This window comes from Camelus ferus, chromosome 9 (genome assembly GCF_009834535.1).
Source record: "Camelus ferus isolate YT-003-E chromosome 9, BCGSAC_Cfer_1.0, whole genome shotgun sequence".
Taxonomy (NCBI): Eukaryota; Metazoa; Chordata; class Mammalia; order Artiodactyla; family Camelidae; genus Camelus; species Camelus ferus.
The window spans coordinates 11,874,573-11,899,288 of record NC_045704.1 but is presented as its reverse complement, the minus strand read 5'-3'; the positions used below and the strand labels follow the sequence as shown (position 1 = coordinate 11,899,288).

At 50.0% G+C, this 24,716-nt stretch overlaps 2 protein-coding genes and 1 long non-coding RNA gene across 3 annotated transcripts; 2 read left to right on the top strand and 1 right to left on the bottom strand.

Moving 5' to 3' along the window:
• The first annotated feature begins 1,109 nt into the window (after window positions 1-1,109).
• Window positions 1,110-7,837, top strand: LOC102519833 (myeloid cell surface antigen CD33). The gene is given in 8 exon segments (XM_032487837.1): window positions 1,110-1,439; window positions 1,522-1,893; window positions 2,097-2,375; window positions 2,597-2,644; window positions 2,826-2,922; window positions 3,152-3,233; window positions 7,299-7,430; window positions 7,432-7,837. Coding segments are annotated over 8 exon segments (1,083 nt in total). The 5' UTR covers window positions 1,110-1,405; the 3' UTR covers window positions 7,471-7,837.
• Window positions 7,838-12,002: 4,165 nt separating this feature from the next.
• LOC102519594 (sialic acid-binding Ig-like lectin 13) lies at window positions 12,003-19,548 on the top strand. The gene is made up of 9 exons (XM_032487766.1): window positions 12,003-12,269; window positions 12,400-12,780; window positions 12,994-13,272; window positions 13,499-13,546; window positions 15,484-15,741; window positions 15,827-16,111; window positions 16,560-16,656; window positions 16,994-17,075; window positions 19,257-19,548. The coding sequence occupies exons 1-9, from the start codon at window positions 12,218-12,220 to the stop codon at window positions 19,437-19,439; spliced, it is 1,665 nt and encodes a 554-aa protein (XP_032343657.1). The 5' UTR covers window positions 12,003-12,217; the 3' UTR covers window positions 19,440-19,548.
• LOC116666043 lies at window positions 17,905-23,817 on the bottom strand. Its single transcript, XR_004322896.1, has 3 exons — window positions 23,755-23,817; window positions 19,494-19,693; window positions 17,905-19,010 (listed from the first exon to the last, which is right to left on the bottom strand). It is a non-coding gene; the product is annotated as an uncharacterized LOC116666043 (long non-coding RNA).
• Between the last annotated feature and the right edge of the window lie 899 nt (window positions 23,818-24,716).

The following is a 24,716-nucleotide window of genomic DNA, read 5'->3' as shown; positions in this document are numbered from 1 at the left end:
GGAGCGTACAGTTAAAAACAGATGCTTTAGGGACAAGAAGATGAGATTCAAATCCTGTCTCCAGGCATGAGCTGTATCTGTTCTCTAGAAAGCGAGGTCGTGAAATAGCGCAGTGTTGTAATGGTCTATTTGCTGTGAACTGATAACCAAGGAACTTTAATCACATAAACAAGTTCTACGATTTCACCCCCAACACTTTATGTTCTTCGCGTCACAGGTTACATCGTTTTAGCTTGTGTGTCCATTAACAAACTGTTGTGGTCATCACTATCCTTAATGCTTTTGTCTTTTAACTTTTATACTAAAATTAAAAGTGATGTACACACCACCATGGCCCTGACACAGTGATCTGTACTTGTCTCTGTATTTACCTTTACCAGTGAGTTTTATGCTCCCACGTGCTGTCATGTTTTTAAGTTTATTGTTCTTTATCAGGAAATGACAGATAAGAGGATAAATTTTTTATTTCCACTAGGATATCTATTTTTATTTTATTTACTTATTTATTTATCTAAATGGCCGCACCAGGGATTGAACCCAGGACCCTGTGTGTGCTAAGCACATGCTCTAGCACTGAGCTCTACCCTCCCTGCTTATACTACTCCTTACCATCCTTTTACTTGAACTGAAAGACCTCTCAAGCATTTCTTGTAATGCATTACGCTAAGGGGAAGCAAGCCAGTCACAGAAGACAAATGCCTCATGACTCCACTTGTATGAAGTCTCTAAAATAGTCAAATTCACAGGAGCAGACTTTCTCCATCCCAGCAGTGTTGACCTTCAGGCTACATGATTTGTTGGGGGGGGGGGGGCTCAGGGAGCACAGCATGTTTAGAAATTTCCTGGTCTGTACCCACCAGATGCCAGTTTCACCCAATTCCCAAACTGTGACAGTCAGATGTGTCTGGACATTGTCAGATGTCCCCTGGGAGAGGGGCAGGGGTAAGAACCACAGGTCGGACAACAGTGTGACCCTCTCCGACCAGGGCAGCAGGACTCAGACAACCCCCACCCCCGTCTCATGCCTCGGAGGCCTACAGAGGCCCCTGCTGAATCCCTCGCTGGTGAGGGTGGACCTCGCCAAGGCCCAGAGGCCTGATGGACAGAGCCCATATGCCTGGTCCTGGCTCTGGCGCTGCAGGCACGCGCCCGAGATGGGGGGCAGGGCAGGGGTCTCCTCCTTGCCTGCTCCTCTCCGGGCAGGTCTCCGGGGTCTCTGGGCCGAGGGGTGTCCTTCGCTCTGTGCAGAGAGGGGACCAGCTCCGGCTCCCGAGTTCCTCTTCTGTGAACGGCCGAGTCTCGTGCTCCTCCCGGCTTCCCGTGGATCTCCCCGGGGCCCTCCCTCCCTTTCACTTTCCCCTTCTCTTTTCAGACACAGGACGCGCAGAAACCCTCCGACTCAGAGATGCTGCGGCTGCTGCTGCCCCTGCTGTGGGCGGGTGCGCGGGCGCGGGGAGGCGGCGCGGGCGGCGCGGGCGCGGGGAGGCGGCGCGGGCTGGGCTCACCCCGGTTTCCCCGCAGGGTCCCTGGCTCAGGTACCCCGGCTGGAAGTGCAGGAGTCCGTGGCGGTGCAGGAAGGCCTGTGTGTCCGCGTGCCCTGCTCCATCCGTCCTTGGGGCTACTGGGCCATCTCTAGTCCAGTTCATGGCTACTGGTTCCGGGAAGGGGCCAGCGTGTTCCAGGATGCTCCTGTGGCCACGAACAACCCAGATCGTGAGGTGCTGAGGGAGACCCGGGGCCGATTCCGCCTCCTTGGAGACCCCCGGAATAACGACTGCTCCCTGGACATCAGAGATGCCAGGAGGAGCGACGAAGGTTCATACTTTTTTCAAGTGGAAGGAGGAAGTTTGAGATGGAGTTACATGTTTAACCGGCTCTCCTTGCATGTGACAGGGTAAGGAGTGGGGTCCAGGAGAAGCCACAAGGGAAGAACATGGGGGTCCTTGGCAAAGCTGGGATGGGAGCCCCTCCTCAGAGGGCATTGGGGGTAAAGCAGGTGGGGGCTCAGAAGGAGGAACTGGACCAAAGCCTGAGGTTTCTCTTGAGGTCACATGTCTAACCCTCCTCCACATCCTCCTGTCTCCTTGCCTCGGCAGCCCTGACCCACACACCCAACATCCTCATTTCTGGGGCTCTGGACGCTGGCCGCCCCAGGAGCCTGACCTGCTCAGTGCCCTGGGCCTGTGAGCGGGGCACACCCCCCATCTTCTCCTGGACGTCAGCCGCCCTCACCTCTCTGGGCCCCAGGACCCTCCTCTCCTCAGTGCTCACCCTCACCCCACGGCCCCAGGACCATGGCACCAACCTCACGTGTCAGGTGATGTTCCCCACAACTGGGGTGATCGTGGAAAGGACCATCCAGCTCATCGTCACCTGTGAGTGCTGAAGCAGAATGCTGGGGTTCTGAGGGTGTCAGACCAGGAGGTCCAGGCTGGGGTTGCTGGGTGCTCTAGCCCTGGAGGCCCGACTGAAGGACACCAGCCGTGGCCCTCCTGCATATCTGTGGCTTCTGGGGTGGAGTGGGTTGGGGAGATGCCTATACTTATTTCACTCCATGCCCCCAACTGAAGAAGGAAATCCACTCTCCCCATCCTAGGTGCTCCACAGAATCCAGCAGTCAGCGTCTGCCTGGGGGATGGCACAGGTAGGAAAGAGCTCCCCAGCCATGGGGCATTGATAGTGGTGGGTTCTCGTCCAGGTTGGGCCAGAGCTGGACTTTCTGTGCTCAGATGATGCGGTCAGGTGGGGTGCTGTGATTGGACATGAGAAGCCCCTGTTGGTCCTCTTCCCCCAATATCCTCTCCCCAAGTCTCTCTTGTCTGCAGGGGAATCGGGGACCAGGGCAGGAGTGATTCAGGGGGCCATCGGGGGAGCCGGTGTCACCATGCTGCTTGCTGTCTGCCTTGGCTTCATCTTCTTCATGTGAGCTGGGTTGGGTGTGGGCCAGAGGTGGAGAAGAGGAACCCAAAGGGTTGTGAGGACCCAGAGCAAAGGCCAGCCCTGGTCTCAGACATCCAGGATTGGGAGGGGGGTGGGGGGTGGGGCTTGTCATAAAGCCTTGTTATAAAATTTCCCGGGATCTCCCTACCCTTGACCTGCCTCAGTCCCCTCACTCCAGCCTCAAAAAAGTGACCCTGATGTCTCCCAGCAGGGTGAAGACCTACAGGAAGAAGGCAGCTAGGCCAGCAGTGGGTGTGGAGGACATCCACCCTGCTGTGGGGACAGCTTCCCTGGTGAGTGACACAGGCATCCGGGCATGCAGCCCCCCCTGCACATCTCCCAGGGTGGCCCAGAGTCCTGCTCTATTCAGTGTGTCCAGAAATGAGCCCACCACCTTCCTGCCTGTTTGAAAATGCCGATTTTATTACTACTCAGGTATGGGAGGCCAGCAGATCAGGAGGCAGGTGATTGCCATGGAAAAGACAGCTTGTTACAGTTCCCAGAGGAGGGGGCATGCCACAGCATACAGGGCCATGAGGGGCAGCACCAGGGTCTGTGAGGAGACAGAGGGAGCGAGGCAGAAACCTGAGCAAGAGATTTTATTGTGGTTTATGCAGAAAGGAACAGGCGGGGATGGGTAAGCAGATTTGGAGTTGTCTGTGAATAACTGCGGCGCGCTCTGGGGTGTAGGGGCTGTCTCTAGCTGTCTGGTACCTGACCCTGAAGTGATGAGAGCAGGAGGATGACGGCCCAGCATGTAAGAGTTGGATAAAGGAAGTGGCGGGGGTCGTGAGCTTTGGGCTGATGGGTTTGCAACATCAAGGGCAGGCTTGCAAGCAGATCCCTTAGACTCTCTAGACATTGACCAGCCCTGGCAGGGGCAGTCCCTCTAGAATTAGCAAAGCCCAGATGTCAAAACTTCAGAAACACATGGTTAATACAACGCTAAACATACTTCTCCTGCTGGGTCCTCTGTCTCCCTGATGCTACTCTTGTCCCTGACTCCCAACCAGAGACCTACCCCTGTCCCACCCCAGTCCCCCCCACCCCTTCCTGTACTGAGACACGACAGAGCATGTCTGTGCTTCTTCTAAATACAGTTTAATACAAACACCCCCTTTGAGCTGAGATCTCCTCTTCATCTGCATCCTGCTTCAGCCCTCCCACCCCTCCTCCCCAGCACATCAGCCTTACCTCCATCAGAGACCATTAACCCCTCATGCCCAAGTCTGAAATGCACGGCTTCTCCACACTGCCAAACAACCTGGGGGACCTTTAAGGCAGGAAAACCATTTACTTATTAGATTACCGGTTTATTATGAAAGGATATAGCTCAGGAATGCATGAAAAGCCAGATGAAGAGATACACAGGGCAAAGTATGTGGGACGGGGTGCAGGGTTTCCAACTCCCCTTCCAGACACATCACCCTCCCAGGACCTCCACCTGGTCACCATCCCAGAACCTTCTCGAACCCCATACTATTGGGACTTTTATTAAGGCTTCATCATGATTAACTCCATGATTGATGTATAACTCAATTTCCAGTCCCTCTTCCTTTTCTGGACCATAGGGGATTCCAGGCTCCTAGTCATGGCTTTCTCTGTCCCATCCAAGAGCCATTTTGGAACCAACCTAGGGTTGCCTCATTAGAATGAAAGACACTCCTATCACCCAGGAAATTCCGCAGGATTTAGGATCTCTGTGTGAGGAACCAACATGAGACAGATGATGCTCCCAGTGCTCCTGTCACTTGGGAAATTACAAGAGTTTTAAGGCCTCCGTACCAGGAACTGAGGGCAGAGACCAGTATATATATATATATATATATACATTCTAATACTTCACGAGTGATGCACTGACCCTCGTTTTAAATGCGATCACACTGGCTGCTGTGTTGAGAAAGTCTGTAGCGGGATGGGGTAGAAGAAAGGAGCCTAGGTAAGGAAGACGCTCAGACAGCCCAGGCAAGGGATGGAACAGCATGGAGTAGTCTGCCAGGGCTGCCATAACAGGATACCACGGACTGGGAGGCTTAAACCACGGAAATTAATTTGCTCACAGTTCGGGAGGCTGGAAGTCCAAGGTCAAGGTGGCAGCAAGCCTGGTCTCCCCTGACGCCTCTCTCGGTGCCTTGCAGACGGCACTTTCTTGCTGCGTTCCCACATGGTCTTCACTGCGTGCTGTGCGTCCCTGATCCCTCTTCCTCTTCTCATAAGGACGTCGGTCATTTGGGGTCCTGTTCTAATGGCATCGTTTAAACTTAATGACTTACCTCTTTAAAAGTCCTATCTCCAGACACAGTCACGTTGGAGGTTAGAGCTTCAACATATGAATTTGGGGCAGACACAGCTTAGTCCATGAGACAGACTTAGTCTAGGGTAGAATGATGATTCTGATGTGAAGCGGTTGGGTTGTGGACACATTTTGAAGGTAAAGCCAACAGGATATGCTAATGGAGTGGCAGAGTACATGTGGGGTGTGAGCAAACAGAGCTCCCTGCTTCTACCTCATAGGAGCCATAGATGTGCAAGATGACACCACAGGTGTCCTTAGATGTCCTTGGATACCCTTAAATGTCTATAAATGTCCTAAGATGTCCATAGATGTCCTTAGATGTCCATAGACATCCATAAATGTCTATAAATGTCCTTAGATGTCCTTAGACGCCAAAGATGACTCCAGTGTGGTTGCCCTGAACAACATGAAGAATTGAACTGCCAGTTCCTAAAATTGCTGTCTCTGAAGGAGGAGTATACCTGCAAGAAGGGAATCAAACTTTTATCTTGGTTACTGTGAGTCTGAGCTACCTCTGAGACACCCAAGTGTAGATGACAAGCAGACGGCAAGAGTCTGGAGCACAGGAGGGGAATCCGGGTGGGATACACAGAGGTTCAAGGGATCCTCTACACCAAAGTCTGATAGTAGATGAAATCACAAAGAAGAGGAAGGGTCCACAGACAGAGTCTGTGACCCTCCATCATTTAGAGTCAAGAAGATAAGGTTGAAATAGCAAGACAACCACTGAGGAAGAATAAATGACCAGGAGAATGTGGGGGGGGGGGTCCCGGTAGTCAAGGAGAGATGGAGCTTCAAGGAGAGAGAGCCCATTTGTTTCAAATGCTGAGTAAGATAAGGTCTGAGAAACAACCATACGTGCTATCATAGCTGATCTTGACAAAAGATCTGGTAACCTGATGGAGGCAGTTATCTTGATTGGAGTGAGTTCAAGAGAGAGCATGAGGAGATGGAGTGGAAAGACTTTTCTGAGAAATGTTGCAATAAACCTAGAGCTAAGAAATATAACTGCAGCAGAAGATGGTTGTACTCCTAAATCCCATGGAACTTCCTGGGTGAGACCACCATCTTTTGTTCTAATGAGGCAATTAGGCTCCTGGATCAAGGCTGGTCATCAGAAGGACCAAGCTGAGATTAGAAGCTTGAAATCTTCAGCCCCACTTCCCACTCCCCAGAAAGGGGAGAGGGGCTAGAAATGGAGTTAATCAGTATACATGCCTATGTGATGAAGTCTCCATAAAAATCCCCAAAGTATGGCGTTTAGAGAGCTTCTGGGTTGGCAAAGGAGCTGGGAATATGGTGCACTCAAAGAGAACATAAAAGCTCCTTGCTCCTTCCTACACGCCTTGCCGTACGCATCTCTTCCATCTGGATGTTCATCTGCATCCTTCATCGTATCATTTTATAATAAGCCGAAACACAGTAAGCAAACTCTTTTTCTGCGTTTTGTGAGCCACTCTAGCAAACTCATTTAACCCAAGGAAGAGGTCCTAGGAACCTCTGATTTATAGCCAGTTGATCATAAACACAGGTGACAACCTGGACATGGAGGGAGAGGGCGGTCTCATGGGACAGTGCCCTTAACCTGTGGGACCTCACACTGCCTCCAGGCAGGTAGTGTCAGAATTGAGTTAAATTGTAGGACACCCAGCTGCCGTGGGAGAGCTGCTTGGCGGGGAGGAGCTTGTCCTCAACGCCCTCCTGTGTATCCAGTGCTGGGCACTTAGGAGGCATCAGAGTGTCCAGGAGTGGAGTTTGTGATCGATAGACATGCGACCTCGGGAAGCACTTAACTTCTCTGAGGTTTAGTTTCTCTCTCTGTAACGTAATAGTATTTTCTGCATAGGTCTGTGTGCATGTTCAGTGGAACTGGAAAACAACCTATAGTGTTCTATTTGCTGGATGACTGAATATATGCAAACTTGAGAAATGTTTGGTTAAAAAAAAAAAAGGAAGAATGAATAAATGTTCTGTTCCAGAGTCAAATTCACTTCATGGACCCTTTCTGCCCTCTCCCCCTACAACTTCCTTGATTGGACCCCTTTCTCTGCTCTCCACCCAGGGTCTCCAGCAAGAGTCCAAGGTGGAGGGTCCTGATGAGCCCACGAGCTCCACAGGGACCGCCCCCACCTTGAGGATGGAGCAGGAGCTGCATTACGCTTCCCTCGCCTTTCACGGGATGACTCCTCAGGAGGGGCACCTACACAGACTATGCAGAGATCAGAACCCAGTGAGAGAGCATCAGCCTCGGCCAGAGCGTCCACATCCCCTGCAGGAAAGGGGACTCAAGGGTTGATTCCTGGAGACGTCACATCCCCAGTGGGCCAACTCCAAGAGTTTGTGAGCTTCCGGCTATGTGGGCGCTAGCTTAGACTTTGCAATCAGAGCGACCTGGGATCGACCCACACTCTTTCATTTACTACGGGCATGGCATCAGGTGAGCCACCTTACCTCCCCTGCCTCGGTCTCCTGCTTTGTGGAGGAGGTGTGAGAAGTCCAGCCTCACAGGGTTTCTGCGAGGATTAAAGAAAAGTATGTATGAGAAACACACAGCAGAAGGCCTGGTATGTTGTGACCATTGTCAACTGAAAAAAAAAAAAAGCACAGCCTAAAAATTGTGAGTTATGTTTGATTCAGGGACCTCACTGAGGACACAGCCTGGGAGACAGCCTCTCCGCTAGCTCTGAGGAACTGCTCCAGAGGTAAGGGAGGAGCCAGGCTGTACAGGAGCTTTTGCTGAAAAACACAAACATGTGGTTGATCAAAAGATTACTGTTCATCACAAAAATCAGACATCTCAAGGAATTGATTCTAGTGCTTTTCTACGTATGGGTAGATGCAAATATCTGGGCTCACTGAAATCGTTCCTTAGATGCACACCTTAACTCTCTAGAGTGGTGTCCCGTTTTTGTCCAGCCTGAATTCGCCTCAGGGCTCACGTTTGGGAGAGGCTAACGTGGCTGACGGCAGCATCCTTTGCTTTCTGAAATGGCAGGAAACATTTTTTTGCCCTCACATTTCACCCAGAGGTTAGGTATGTCCTGCCCTGGACACCACATCAGCCACATGTCTGTCAACTCTTTACTCAGAGCCCTTCCGTGGATCCCTTCCTTGACCTGACCTCCAGCACCTTGTCTCTCCATTCCTGAATCTTCCCTTTCCATCCTGCCTGCCTCCTACTAGCCCTGCTATAGGCAAAATCACATATTAACCTTTAGAGAACTTCCTAAAGCTTAGAGCTGACTGCAGCCAGAATACTGCTCTGTCTCCTTAACCCAAAAGAATAATTTACAAACTTCTTGGGTTGACACTATAGGTCAGGGGTCAAGACACCTTTTTGGTAAACAGCCAGATAGTAAATATTTAGGCTTTTCAAGCCACAGGGTCTTTGTGGCAACTATTCAACTCTGCAGTACAGAAGCAGCCAGAGGCACTTTGCACATGAATTAATACAGCTGTGTCCCAACACAATTGTATTCACAAAAGCTGGCTGCCCCCGGGCTGTAGTTTTCTGACCTCTGTTCTAGGTTATCCTTAATCTCATCCAGTCTGCTTCTCCATCACCTACATCCTAAAACCATCAATCCCTCCAGCCATTCTCTCTGTAGCCCTCCCGGAAGCACTCCTCACTGTCCTGGAGAATCTGCATCTCTCCTTAGCCCCAGGTCACCACCTGGCTAATGCCTTCTTATCCTCAAAAATGTACATCTAGGTTGAGAAGGTGGAGGAAAGCAGAAGCTAGTTTGTAAACTTCCTCCTAAAAAGCCTAACATTCTAATTTTCCTAAAAAATCAGTTGAAAGAAAAATAGCCCCAAATATACCAGCAGCACCCAAACCATGACAGGGATAAAGCATGATGCCTCAGTTCATTAAGTGACACTTACAGAAACAAATGGAAGATTCTGGCGTGGTGGAAAAAACGCATAGTGCCCCCACCCCCTGCCCAACACCCAGATGGAACACTTGGGTCAGACTTCTGTTTATGATAATGTCAGGCTGTGCGATGTGAGTCAACCCATCTGTCGAATACGTTAAAGGTGAACGGTTAGACTTCCAGTCCAGACAAGATGGCATTGGCTCATTGTTCCCTCCAGCTGCCCTCTGTTGACAGCTTAAAACTCTGTGAATGGTGCAAGGAACAATCAAAGGAGAATTCTGGAGACTGGTAAGAAGATGGAGAGTTGGCTTAGGACCCCAGGGCTGTAGGCACAGTACAGAGGCAGGGCATCTCAGTCCCCACACCCAACCGAGGACAGACACTCAGACCCGCCATTTCCCAAACCCTGACCGAGAAAAGGAAGGCAGCCAGGTAGGCTCATTCCTGGATGTGGAGGGGAGGGGGCAGGGCACAACTGTTAAAGGAATGACACAGGTACCTGGACCTCCCACGCTGGCCCGTGACCCCCAGAGCCCACGGCTCCTCGTTCCTTGACTCTTACCCCCTCCCCCTAACCCCTGCCACCTCACCACAGCCCAGCCCTCCAGGACACTCTGCTCAGCAGATGGGAGACAGGCAGGCACCCAGGGTGCAGGAGCAGTGACCAGCTCAGCCAGCAGAGGGACCGGCCTGAGCAGAGGCCTGCGGAGCACAACGTGTCCTGGGGAGGCGAGCGGAAGTGTGGCCCGTGGAGTGAGAGCCAGCGGAGTTCAGAGCCAGTGTGCGGAGGGGAAACAGAGGTTGCCTCAGGTTACCACATCGTTCCCTTCCCCTTTCTCCTCCCGTCCTCAGATCCGCCCCAACCTGCAGGCTGACGGCTGGCCTCTGTGTGGGCTGCGTCCATCGTGGGCCGCTCTAGGCCGCTCTGGGCATTTCACTTGTACGAACACGTCAGATCTTCGAGGTGACCCCATCTGTTCATTTGCTAGGCCTGCCACTACGAAGTACCACCGCCTGGGCGGCTTAAACAGCAGAAGTTCATTTTCTCAGGACTCTGGAGGTTAGAGATCTGAGATAAAGCCGTCTGCAGGGCTGGTCCTTCTGAGGCCCATCCCCTTGGCTTGCAGACAGCCGTCTGCTCCCTGTGTCTTCCCTCCGGTGTGTGTCTGTGTCCTCACCCATTCTTCTTACAAAGACGTGGGCCCTATTGGCTTAAGGCTCACCCCAGTGACCTCATTTTGTTACCTAGTTGATCGCTGGTTGACTGAACCCACACCAGGATCCTAGCCCAGGCCGAGACCTGCTGTCCGATCGGATTTGCACAGCCAGTAATGAAACTGATGATGACAGAGGGAGAGTACAGGCTTTATCCAACGGCCAGAGAAAGGAGAAGTGGGAACCAAGTCCATAAATCAACTCCTCAACCCAATTTGGGTGGACACACCAAATATGTAGGAGGGTGGAAGTAAAAGGAGGGAATTGCAAAGAGTAGGAGGAATATTCATGCGTTATCCAAGGCCAGAGGTGTGGTTTGGACCGAGAACTGATGCAATTTTCCTTTCCAGTTCTTATGTGGGCTTTTCCAGTTGTTGTCATGGCAACTGTCAACTGTCTTGGCGCTGGTGAGTGTGTCATTTAGCACGCTAATACATTACAATGAGTGTATAATGAGGCTCAAAGGTCCACTGGAAGTCAAATCCTCTGCCATCTTGGGCCTAGTTGGTTCTAACTGGTTCTTGTTTTTTTTCTCCTTGAAGCTTCCTCCTGAAACTTAGATAAGAGTAATTTGTTTCTATTTAAGGGAGGGGTAGGGGTATGATCCTGGGGCACCAGCCTCAGTAACAATTTTACCTTAATTACCTCTTTAAAGGTCCTGTCTCCAAATACAATGACATTTAGAGGTACTGGGGGTTAGGTTAGGGTGACACGATTCAGCCCCCAACACTCTGTGATCATAGGCACTGGAGCCCGCACAGAGTGGTTAAGCCCCTGACTAAGGCAGCACAGCAAGCATCAGGGAACCAGGCTCCAGCCTAGAGCCATCAAGCTGCGGAGCCTATGCCCCGCCCCTTTGTCGGAGGCCTCAGATGATGAAGCCCCAGGGAAGCGCTGACAACAACGCTCTCACTGAGGGAAGGACTCAGAATGACCCCTGAGGAATGGGCAGAGCCAGGCACTTGAGCTACGAGACTGCCACACCAGTCTGCAGAAAACACCCACCTCCATCCTCGAATCAGATTTTCCTACAGATGAGCGTTGAAAATTGTGATCTCCCCATGTGACAGATGAGAAAACTGAGACTCAGAGGGGAGAAGAGCCAGGCCCACCTGCCCCCAAAGCCCAGCGCTCCCAGCATCGTGCTGGGCTGTCATCTTGCTCCAAGTGTCCGGCTCCCAGACCTGGCGTGTGCAGCCACCACCAGGGATGCCTGGAGCAAGGGGCTGTGAGCAGGTCGGTCAGTAAGCCTCCTGCCCACCTGTAGCATCATGTCCTCGTGACCCCCTCCAGTCCTGGTCCCATCCACTCTGGCCATTTATATGAGGGAACTTGCCTTCTTGCTGCATGGAGCAATCGGGCTTCCTGCAAGCCCCTGCCTGTGCTGCCAGCATCACACACGGTACCAACTGGGAGCTGGGGTTCCTCCGCCCCTCAGGCCTCGGAGAAGTTCTCAGGGACAGAGACAAAGTCTGTTACATTCTCCCCTTGGACTCTACTCCCCTGAAAGGAGTAGATACTCGTGTGCCCTTGACATGTTCATGCAGTAATTATTCACCACCTCCTTCGCCCCTGCGGGACCCATCCTCATCTTTCCCGCCTGGAGTGTCCCCGGCCGGCCCTTGCTGAGTCCCACACCCAGCGGGGACTCACCGGCCTGCTTTCCGGTGGGAGGACATGGAGCTGCGAGCGGCGACTGGGCTGCGCTTGCTGCGTGCGACCCTCAGCCGGCCCTCAACTGGAAAGTAGAAGGGGTTATTCTCCAAGGTCCACGCAGCTCCGGCAGCGAGCGGATGCCTCGTTCCTCTTTTGCGGTCAGTCACCTTTCTGACTTCAGCCCTGGGCTTCCTGCTGGGGCTTCCTCTCAGTCCCGTGACACCAGGGCCCCATGATTCTCACCCCAGAGATGCTGCGGCTGCTGCTGCCCCTGCTGTGGGCAGGTGAGCGGGCGCGGGGAGGCGGCGCGGGCGGCGCGGGGAGGCGGCGCGGGCGGCGCGGGGAGGCGGCGCGGGGCGGCGCGGGCGGCGCGGGGAGGCGGCGCGGGCTGGGCTCACCCCGGTTTCCCCGCAGGGTCCCTGGCTCTGTATGATGTACACCGGCTGGAAGTGCAGGAGTCCGTGGCGGTGCAGGAAGGCCTGTGTGTCCACGTGCCCTGCTCCTTCCAGCCTTGGGGCTACTGGGCCAGCTCTAAGCCAGTTTATGGCTACTGGTTCCGGGAAGGGGCCAGCGTGTTCCAGGATGCTCCCGTGGCCACGAACAACCCAGATCGTGAGGTGCTGAGGGAGACCCGGGACCGATTCCACCTCCTCGGAGACCCCCGGAATAACGACTGCTCCCTGGACATCAGAGACGCACAGAGAGGGGACACGGGGACGTACTTCTTTAGGGTCGAAGGAACGTCTTATATGAAATATAATTATAAAAAAGACCAGCTCTCCGTGAATGTGATGGGTAAGGATGGGGTCAAGGGGAGGACACGTGCAGGGGTCCTGAGGGCCCCCAGCGCAGGGCAAGGAGGGGATCCACTCTCTTCTCATCCTGGGAGGGACCCAGGGTGGCCCAGGGGACAGGATACCGGGGCTGGCCTGAGGCAGAGACTGCTCTTGGGGGCACATTTGGGGTCCCCACCTCCAGGGTGTGTGTCTGTGTCTCCCTCCTTTCCAGCTCTGACACAGACACCTGACATCCAGGTCCAGGGAACCCTAGAATCTGGCCGCCCCAGGAACATCACCTGTGCGGTGCCCTGGGCCTGTGAGAGGGGGACACCCCCGACCTTCTCCTGGACTGGTGTCGCCTTCACTTCCTTGGACCCCAAGACCCCCCATTCCTCAGTGCTCACCCTCACCCCGGGGCCCCAGGACCATGGCGCCAACCTCACGTGTCGAGTGACCTTCCCCGGAGCTGGCGTGAGTGTGGAGAGGACTGTCAGGCTCAACGTGTCCTGTGAGTGCAGGGCCAGGACACTGGGTCCCTGAGGGCAGGTGGGTGTTGGGGAGGGAAGGGGAGAGACTGGGCTACTGGCTGCTGGGTCCTGCGAGCTGGCACCAGGGAGGAAGGAAAGAGGAGACACTTCTGTGCCCCCTTCCTATTTGCAATGTTTCTCAGGGGAAAAGGGCCAAGGCCCACCCTCTTGCCACTGAAATATGAACAATTATGTCTGTCTGTCCAGATCCACCCCAGAAGCTGACCATCAGCGTGCTCCAGAAAGACAGCACAGGTAGGGCAAAACTTCTCTTCTCCAGGAGTGTGGTGGGAGTGAGGTCCGTCTCTGCCCTTCAGAGCAGAGCTGCGGTTCAGAACTCAGATAGGAGCGAGGCTCAGGCCGGGTGTGGGGACAGCAGAGGGAATTCCCCCTCGTTCACTCATCAGCATACAGGCTGGCCTCCCCCTCCCGCTGACCCTGCTCTCCTGGGGAACCGCATGGCCTCTTCCTTGCCCAATGTGTGTGGCTCTGCCGGCTGCCAGGGCTCTATCCTTGTCCCCAGCCCTGCTTTCATTCCCCTTAGGATCTGGACCCCACCTTCTCTTCCAGTTTTCTTCCCTTATTTTAATGTTACTGTTTAAAATAGTAAGCATAAAATGTGTCACAGCCATGACAAAATACCACAGACTGGATGGCTTAAAAAATAGCTTATTCTTGCCAGTTCTGGAGGCTGGGAAGTCCAAGATCAAGGTGCTGGCTGCCAGGGTTCCTGGGGATGGCTCACCTCCTGGCTTGTAGATGGCCTCAGACCACCAGGTGCCAATATCATGGCCTCATTTAACCCTCATCATCTCCCAAAGGCCCATGCAAATACCATCACACTGGGGGTTAGGGCTTCGACAGATGAATTTGAGGGGGACACAGTTCAGTCCCTAGCAAAATTTAATACGTATAAAATAGTATTCAACATCTTGTGTACCTCCACTGTTGGGTATCCTTCCAAACGTAACCTACACATACACATTTAAAAACACACACGTATGTGCAGACAGTACTATACATATGGCTTGCATCTTTACTATTATTTTTAATTAACTTTTCATGTGGAGTAATTTTATATTTACATGGTACAGACATGCTCCACAGATCTCTCACCCAGCAGTCATCGTCATTAAAATCTTCCATCACCATGCCACATTTGTCACAGCTAAGGAAGTGACGCTGGTCCACACATCGGTCCGTTTCTACAAACTGGACTCCCCTTTTCCTCACAGTTAGTCTATCTCGGAGACTTTCCTGTATCACTAATAGGAAACCTCTATTCTTAACGATGACTCCATGGTCTTCCAATTAGATGGTTTGTTTTGTTTTGTTTTGTTTTAAATGGAGGTACTGGGGACTGAACCCAGGACCTCGTGCATGCTAAGCATGTGCTCTACCACTGAGCTATTTCCCTCCCCACTGGGTCTCCCAATTAGAAGTAAAGTATACAGTAAAGTACTTAATGGGTCCCCCCTTAGTGGAAAACTGTGGCATTTCCAATCTTTTGCAAAGACAAATGAGACAAATGGGTGTGTCTGGAAGATGAGTTTCGAGAGGGAAGAAAGTCCTGGATCAAAAGGTATGTTTGCGATTTCTGTAGGTACTGCCGAATCGAGCTACATGGAGGTAGTTCTATTTAAGCTCCCACCTTCTATTTGCCCATTTCTCTGCTAAGCATTTTCACCCTTGCTGGTACCCTGAGTAAATTCAGTGTCATTTTAACTTGTATTTATCATTTTGTGAATAGACTGAGTATCTTTCATTACATTTAAAAACTATTTGTGTTTCTTTGGGGACTTTTTCTTAATGATTTGAAGAAGCTGTTTTCATGTTAAGGCAATCAGCTGTGTGTTAGTTGAAAGGATTAATTTCCAGCCTAATCATGGCCTTTTGATAAAGGGTGATTCTTTTTTGAAGTTGCAGTCAGTGGCGTACTGGAGAGGCGGTCACCAGTTGGCAAGAGGCAACTATGCAATTGCGTCTGATTTTCCCAGTTCTGGGTTCAGTTAGTTCTAACTGGCCAAGATGGAAGTTTTTACACAGAGGAAGTTGACAAATGCTACAGATCCGTGTGCTATTAGCCCATCAGGAAATGGAAGAGAAGAAAGGGATCTACATTTTGAGGAAGAGACTGACAGACAGACAGACAGACAGACACGGAGACATTAGCTTTCTCTCTGTCTTGCCAGGACCTGAAACTCTGGGCAACAGTTCATCTCTTCCAGTCCAGGAGGGCCAGCCTCTGCGTCTGGACTGTGTTGCCAATAGCAACCCTCCTGCCATGATGAGTTGGAAGCGGGGGAGCCTGACCCTGAGCCCCTCAAATTCCTCGAACCCTGGGGTCCTGGAGCTTCCCCAGGTGGAACTGGGGGATCATGGGAAATACGTGTGTCGAGCTTGGCAGCTGTTGGGCTCCAAGGAAGCCTCCCTGAGCCTCATTGTGAAAAGTGAGCTGGAACACACCTGAGGGGAGGGTGCCTGGGGTCTAGACAGGGGAGAGGCTTCTCTGATCCCTCCCCTCTCTCCCCACAGAAACCCCACAACTGTTCGGTCCCTCCTGCTCCTGGGAGGACGAGGGTCTGCACTGCAGCTGCTCTGCTCGATCTCAGAGGCCCTGCTCCCTGCGCTGGCGGCTGGGGGAGGGGCTGCTGGAGGAGAACCTCAGCAATGCCTCCTTCAAGGTCACCTCCAGCTCCTCTGAGCCCTGGACCAACAGCTCCCTGAGCCTCAGTGAGGGGCTCAGCGCCAACCTCAGGCTCAGCTGCGAGGCCCAAAATGCCCACGGGAAACAGAGTGTGAGGATCCTGCTGCTGCCAGGTCTGGGGACTATGAAGGGCTGTGCTAAAAGGAAAATGGACAGGACCTGGTTAATTCTGGGCTCGAGGAATTGAAGGAAAAGATGACTGACAGGAAGAACAAATTTGGATGGGGGAGATGGGGAGCTCATTTTCTGATGTGCTGGCTAAGCTGCTGTGGCCCAGGGAAGGGGGACACGCCAGGCTGGGTCCTAGAAGACATTGAGAGGGAGAGAAAAGGGTCTGACTCTGGGCAAAAGGGGTACTAGAGTTCAGGGTCCTCGGGTACTAGAGTTCAGGCTAAGGATGGGCCTGGGGGAGCAGGAAGCTGCAGTCCTATAGAAGGCTGGGGACAAAAGACAGAGTCCTGGGTAGAGTGAGCGCACACGTGGGTCATGGATTTCAGACAGCTGGATGGTCAGGTGCCTGCTAAAGGGGATTGGAGGTCACCCCAGGTCTCTTATCTGCAGGGAGACCAGGACCCAGGACAGGTGTGGTTCCAGGGGCCATCGGGGGAGCTGGTGTCACAGCCCTGCTTGCTCTCTGCCTCTGCCTCGTCTTCTTCCTGTGAGTGGCAGCCCCGGTTTAGCAGAAGGCTTCCTAGGCGGTGGTATGGTTGTGGGAGGAAGGAGGAACTCAAAGTTTCTTCAAAACTCAAAGCCCAGAGCTGAGGAAACTGGCGAGGTGATGAAAGCAGGAAGGAGTATATAGATCATTGAAACAGCATCAGGAATTTAGCCTCCTGACATCTTGGCCATGTGTGCAGTCTGGTGCCAGCATCCGGGAGGACGGTACATGCATTCTGGTCATGGTCTCTGCAGCTGGACGGCAGCCTGCAATCAGGTCCTTCTAGGCTCCCTCCAGCGAGCCCACCAGGCTGAAGGGCCTTGGTCTCCCTCCTCAGAGTGAAGATCTACAGGAAGAAATCAACAGAGAAGACGCTGAGCAGGGATGGAGTCCATCCTGAGTTGAGTCCCGTCTCCCAGGTGAGTGATGTGGGCAACTTTCCCACCAGTGTCTTGACTGGACACTTCTCCACCCAGACATGGGCCACAGCAGCTTAGCCAGCACATCAAAATTTGAGTTCCCCACCTCCCCCATCCAAATTTGTTCTTCCTCCCAGTCATCTTCTCCTTCACTTCCTCGAGCCCAGAATTAACCAAGTCCTGTCCATTTTCCTTTTAGCAAAGCTTATCTCCATTTGGCTCCTTCCTTGCTGAACCCTCACTGTCTCTCTCGGGTCACTGGTTCCATCTCTCCTCCCCGAACAAGCTCTTGGCAAGAAATTCCCCAAACAGCTGTCACTCGGTCACCCCTGTGCTTGCCCCCTGCTGTCTAGATCCAGCAGAAATCTGATGTGAGCCACACGTGTAATGTAAAACCTAGGCATGTTACAACGGTAGAAAGAAACATGAGATCGATTTTAATGTAATATTTTATCTAACCCAACACATCCAAAATATTATCATTTCAACATCATGCCATCAGTAATCAACACAAACATACAAATTATTAATGAGATACTTTGCAATCTTCTTTCATTCTTTATACAAAGATTTTGAAATCCAGTGGGGTTTTTTTCTATTTTTTAATGAATTAAAAAAAAAAACTTGATATGATTTTTTTGGGCGGGGGGAGGTAATTAGGTTTACTTATTTATTAATGGAAATACTGGGGATTGAACCCAGGACCTTGTGCATGCTAAGCATGAGCTCTACCACCTGAGCTATGCCTTCCCCTCTATTTTTTTTAATTAAAAAAATTATTTTTGAAATCCAGCGTTTAGTTTACACTCATACACAGCACATCTCCATTCTGACTCACACATTTCACATGACCAACAGCTGCATGTGGCTAGGGCTACCACATTAGGCGGCACAGGCCTAGACAATCAAGCCCAGATCCTTCAGTCTGGTGTTCTGGGATCTGTCCCCTGCCAAGTTCTCCAGCCAGCTTCCTGTCCCATCCCACAAAATGAGCTTACTATATACTATGATATTGTAACTTATGATTAGAAATAGACATTTGGTCTTCATCCCCATTGCTGGCACAGGGCTCCTAGAACCCTTGGAATTTCCTGTGATGAGAATGATAAAGTGTCTAGTAAGATATTAATGGGGTGACTTTTAGAAAGCACCTAAGGATGGAAACTGGCTGCCAGGAGAACGAACCATGTGATGGGAGGGCTGGAATTTTCAGTCCCAGCACCCAACCTCCTGGGGTGGGAGAGGAGCTGGAGGGTGAGTTTAATCGCCGATGATCTAATCAGCAGTGCCTATGGAATGAAGCCTCCATAAAGCCCCAAAAAGATGGGGTTAGGAGAGCTTCCTGGTCAGTGAGTAAGTGGAGATTTGGAGAGAGTGAAGCAATTGGAGACGGCATGGAAACGGCACCCTTTTCCCATACGCTGCCCTGTGCATCTCTTCCATGGGCCGTCCCTGGGTTACATCCATTTATAAAAGGTAATCTAGTAAATACAGTGTTTCTCTGAGTTCTGTGAGTGGCTCGCGCAAATTACCGGAACTTGAGGAGGGGGGTCGTGGGACCGACCCTCTGATCTACAGCTGCTGTGTCAGAAGCACAGGTGGCAACCTGGGGCTTGCGATTGGCGTCTGAAGTTGGGGGGTGGGCAGTTGTAGGACCCAACCCTTAACCTGTGAAATCTGGTGCTATCTCCGGGTAGACAGTGTCAGAATTAAGTTGAATTGTAGGACACTCAGCTGGGGTTGCAGACATGCTTGTTGGTGTGCAAATCTCCCCCACATCCCTCCTCCACGTTGTAATTGGTACCAGAATCCTTACAGATCCAGGCAGGGCCTGACGGTTTCTTACTGTCTCCTTGTCCTGATACATTCTCCAAGGTCAGGGATCTTGTCTGCTGAGGAGTCACCTGACCTGGCTCACTCAGGGTGTTTTCCTACCTGTAAAACGGGGATAACATTAGTACCATCCACAGAGGGAGGTTAAAAGGATTCAGTGAGATGTGTAATAAGAAGCAGAACAGACTGTTATGATTAAAATGTGTTAAAGGTACGAATGAATGAGTGAATGAGTGATACGGATAAATGAAACGGATAAGTGAATAAGTGCCCCCCGCCTCCAAGCCCCAAGTTCCCTTCCCCAGACCTCAAGGACCACCTCTGAAGCCCTGCTCTCCTCCCATTCAGGGTCACCTAAATGAATCCTGGTCAGACAGCCCCTCAGACCACTGGACCCCAGCTCCAGCTGCCGCCACATCAGAGAAGGACCAGGAGCTCTGTTACGCCAACCTCGATTTCCAGGGGAGGAGGTCGCACAACTTTCAGCACCAGGAGACCACCGAGTACTCAGAGGTCCAGATCAGGAAGTGACGACCCCGCCCCCACCCCCGCCCCCAGGAGCTGGCTGGAGCCCAGAAAACGCACCTCTGAGGATGATGTATGTCAGGCACTGATTCTTGAAGATGTGACTGCCCTCTGAGCCAAAGCTTGTAAGTGGAAACCTGAAGTTACTTGGAGAGGCTGAAGGTCACGTTAGAGAGTCCCGGGTTTAAATCCAGGCTCGGGTAACGCTGAGGGTGTTCCATCAGGCAAGTCATCTCACTTCTCTGTGCCTCAGTTTTCTTCTATGAAAAATGGACATAATATTCATTAGGTACATTGTTAAGTGGGAAAATTGCACCGTGGGTGTTGTTAAGCACTTTGTTATATGTTAAGTTTACTTCGGATTGGAGGGAGATGTCAGCTTTTGGCTCTATAGCATACTTCTATTTTGTATGACTACTTTTAAGAACATGTACTATTTTATTGTTTGTTTTTCTTTCTTTCTTTTTTTTTCTTGTCAGGGGAGAGCAAGCCATGTATCATTTTTAAAGAGTAAATTTAAATGCAACTCTCTAGATGGAGAAGGTATTGCCCAAGATCTATATCTAACAAAGGGCACCCAGAGTATATAGAAAATAAAGATCAAAGAGGGAAGGTATAGCTCAGTGGTAGAGTGCATGCCTAGCATGCCTGAGGTCTTGCGTTCAATCCCCAGTATCCGCATTAAAAAAGTAAATGAATAAACCTAATTACCTCCCTTAAAAAACCCAAAAAACAAAAGCAAAAAACAAATAAACAAAAAGACTATATAAAGATCTTCCACAATCAGTAAAAAAAAAGGCAGACAACTCAATAGAAAGAGAAGACAGTCAGGGGGAGGGTGTAGCTCAGTAGTAGAGTGTGTGCTTAGCGTGCACAGGGTCCTGGGTTCAGTCCCCAGCACCTCCTCTAAAAATAAATAAATAAAAGCCTAATTACTCCCCCCCCAAAAAATTTTTAAATAACTGAATAAAATAAATAAAACCTAATTATCTCCCCCACCCCACCCCTAAAAAAAGGAGATACTCAAATGGCCCATTATTATCAGAAAGGGGTTCAACTTCAGTAACTGTCAAGGAAATGCAGACTAAAGTCACAATGACGGTGCCACCGCACAGCCACCACGTTGGCTAAGATGGTAAAAATAATTATCAAGGAAATCAAGGGTTGAGGATATTGCACTATGTGAAATAAGCCAGTCACAGGAAGACGAATGCTGCGGGATTCCAGTTCTATGAGATATTTAAAGAAGCCCATTTTGGGGGGTGGGGGGCGGATAATTAAGTTTTTATTTATTTATAGGACCTTGTGCATGCTAGGCACGCACTCTACCACTGAGCTCTCCCCTCCCCTCCATGAGGTCTTTAAAGAAATCAAACTTTTTGAACTGGAAGGTGGAAGGACCCGGGGATGGGGGTGGGAGGAGACTAGGCTCAGAGGAGAGACAGATAGGAAGTTGCTATTCAATAGATAGAGAGTTTCATTTTTGCAAGACAAAAACATTCTAGAGATCTGACGGACAACAATGTGCATAGTTAATGCTACTGTACTGTGCACTTAAACATTGTTAAGATGATAAATTTTCCTTTCTTTTTTTTAACCACGATTGAAAAAAAAAGTACTCTCTAGTGGTTACCAGGGGCTGGGGCCTGCGGGAGTCGTCGGACAGTTAATGTTTACTAGGCATAGCATTTCCGTTTAGGATGATGAAAAAGTTCTAGAGATGGATGGTCGCGATGGTTGCACAGTGTGAATGTGCTTAATGCCACTGAATTGTACAGTTGAAAATGATTAAAGTGGCAAGTTTTATGTCATGGGTATTTTATCACATTAAAATTTTTTTCTTAAAGAAAAGCAAGTGTTGGGTGGTGAGGATATGGTTCAAGTGGTAGAGCGCATGCTCAGCATGCGCAAGGTCCTGGGTTCAATCCCCAGGACCTCCTCAGAAAATAAATAAATCTAATCACCTCCCCCGCCACACACACACACACACACACACACACACACGCACAAAGAATATCAAGTATTGGTGACAATGGGGAGCGGCTGGAACTCCCCTACACTGCTGGTAGTAGTGAGAATTGGTACAACCTCTTGGGGAAACGTTTGTCCTTCTCTGCTAACGCTGAGCCCGTGAGCCGGCCGTTCCATGTACCCAGCAGAAGCACGCACGCATGCGCACCACGTGTAGACAAGACTGTTCATAGCAGCACTCGCCGCAGGGGCTGAAAAAGGGAACCTGCCCAAATGCCCATCAGCAGTAAGGCAGCTAACAACAAGGTCCTACTGTCCAGCACAGAGAACTACACTCAGTATCTTATAATAAAACATCGTGGAAAAGAATATATACATATATATATGCATAACTGAATCACTATGCTGCACACCAGAAACTAACACAACATTGTAAATCAACTATACTTTAATTAAAAAAAAAAACAAAACAGTAAGAAAGGTGAAGGGACTATAGGTTATTCACGCAATGGAAGAATGAGGTAACAACTCCACACAACATCTATGAATCTTCAAACAATGTGAGTGAAAGAACCCAGACACAGAGAATACAGACTATGTGATATGCTTGATACAAGGTTCAAAAACAGACAAAATTCAACTTTGGTATCAGGAATGCAGACACAGATTACCCTCTGTGGGCAGTGGCTGGAGGAGGGCAGTAGGGACCTCCTGGGGGTTCCAGTAAGGATCTGTTTCTTGATCTGGGCACTAATTGCTAAGATCAATGGCTGTCTGACTTACTTCACTTAGTATGATCATCTCCAGGTCCATCCATGTTGCTGTCAATGGCATTGTTACATCCTATGTTAAGTTTTTTAAAAATTATCCTCATTAAGTATCTAACTCTGATTGCATTCACTCTTTGAAACATTTTTGTTTAGTAAAAATCTGTGATTTGTGCCGTTTTCTATATGAAAAATCTTTAATAAAATTTACATTATGTTTTTTAAATTGAAGTACAGTTGATTTACATGTGTTAGTTTCTGGTATACATATATACATTCTTTTTCATATTCTTTTTCATTATAGGTTTATAAGATACCAAATATAGTTCCCTGTGCAATACTATAGGACCTTGTTGTTTACCTATTTTATATATAGTAGTTTGTATCTCCTAATCTCAAACTCCTAATTTATCCCTGCCCCTAGCCTTGCCTCTTTGTTAACCATAAGTTTATTTTCTATGTCTGTGAATCTATTTCTGTTTTGTAAATAACTTCATTTGTCTCACTTTTTTTTTTTTTTTTAGATTCTGTATATAAGTGGTATCATGTGACGTTTGTCTTTCTCTGTCAGATTTACTTCAATTGGTATGATCATCTCTCGGTCCATCCATGTTGCTGCCAGTGGCATTATTTCATTCTACATTAAGTTGTTAAAAAGATTAGCCTTGTTAAATATCTAACTCTGATTGCCACCAAACCATAAGCTCCCCCCAGGGCAGGGACAGTACTGTGTCCAGCCTGATATTTTCAGAGCCCAGCCTTGGACACAGCACATAGACTCAGCAAATCTTTGAAATGAGCTGAACTCAAGCTCACAGGGAAGATGCCACCAGGCTCCGCTCTGGCGTCCCATGTTTTGTTTCCAGCCCAGGCCTCTCTCCTAAGTTCTAAATCCCCGTGTCCTCCTCGCCATCTCTCCCGGACTGACCTCAGGCTCCTCGTTTAATGCATCCCAAACTGGACTCTGCATCACCCCTCAAGTCTGCTTCTTATCACCTCCCCGCCCCACCCCCAGTCCTCCATCCAGAATGTGAGAATGTCCGTCCTTTGCCCTGACTCTCAGTAACTGGCTGAGGAGAGCACTTCACCCTTGTGCCTGGATTAGCTCCAACTCCTCACCGAGACACAATTTCTGGCCAGGCCCTCCCTGGATCTTGTGAAACAGACCCCCTCCCCTTCTTCATCTCTGGTCTCAATTTAGGCTCCTCTCTGTCTGTTCCTTTAAGAGGTCACTGTCCGAACCACTTCCTGAATCAGATGAGTCTGCATCTTCTCCTGCCCCAGGGGATTGTAAGCTCCCCCTGGCCTCTGTATAAAGTGCCCGAAGGCCCAGCTCCCAGGTCCCTTGGTACTCAAGACCTGGCTTCCAGAAATTAGCACAACATTGGAAATGGACTATACTTCAATTGAAAAAAAAGAAAGAGAGAGAGAGAGAGAAAGAAAGAGAGGGAGGGAGGGAGGAAGGGAGGAAGAAAGAAAGAAAGAAAGAAACAAACAAACGAAGGAACGAAGGAATGAAGGAAGAAAAACCCAAACAAACAAAAAAGACCTGGCTTCCAGTGTGAAGCCTTCTTCACCCTTACCTATGATCCAAGGAAAGATTCTGGAACAACTTCCTCTGGAACCCCGCAAATTTCATTCGTCTCTCCATCATAGTTTTAATCCCAGGGCCAAGAGTCTGTCTAAATTGTATTAGTGAAGATGGCAGAAGACAGCTGTTAAAATTGTAAGCCCCTTCCAAATAGCCAAAAAGTGGGAAAAAAATCCAAATGTCTAACAAGGGGTGAGTGGAAACAAAATGCTGATCTAACTATATAGTGGCATGTCATTTATGAAAGGACTGAAGCAGTGATCTGCTACATAATGGATAAACCTCGAAAATATGCAGGTGGGGGTGTGGGGGCTCCGGGAGGGTATAGCTCAGTGGTAGAGCACGTGATTAGCATGCATGAAGTCCTGGGTTCAATCCCCAGTGCCTTCGCTAAAGCGGAAAAAACATCCTAAATGAAAGCCATCAGACACAAAAGGTCACATTTGTACAAAACATGCAAAATATGTAATCCTGAGGGACAAGAAGCAGATTAGGGGCTGTCAGGGGCTTTGAGGAGGAAGGAATGGAGAGTGACCATTTAATGGGTATAGAGTGTCTTTTTGGGGGTGATGAAAAATGTTTTGGAACTAGGTAGAGGCATTGGCTGCACAACATTGTGCACATAATAAATGCCACTAAATTGTTGGCTTTAAGATGGTTAATTTTATGAGAATTTCCCTTCATTCAAATAATAATAATAATGATAATTTAAGCTCTTAAAGTCATTCTGCCAGGATTCAAACACCTGCTTCGCCACTTAACCTCTTGCTACTTCCACTTGCTCATTTGTCAAGTGAGGATGACAACGTCTCTGAACTCATTTGGTTGTTTGGAGAATCCAGTGAATCCATGCACACAAGCATGGCGCCGTGTGCCAGGCTTGGTGAGACTGGTGACCGTCAGCTTTGGGTGCCTGGTCAGAATGCTGCCAGCCAAATCCTGCTGAGGTAATCA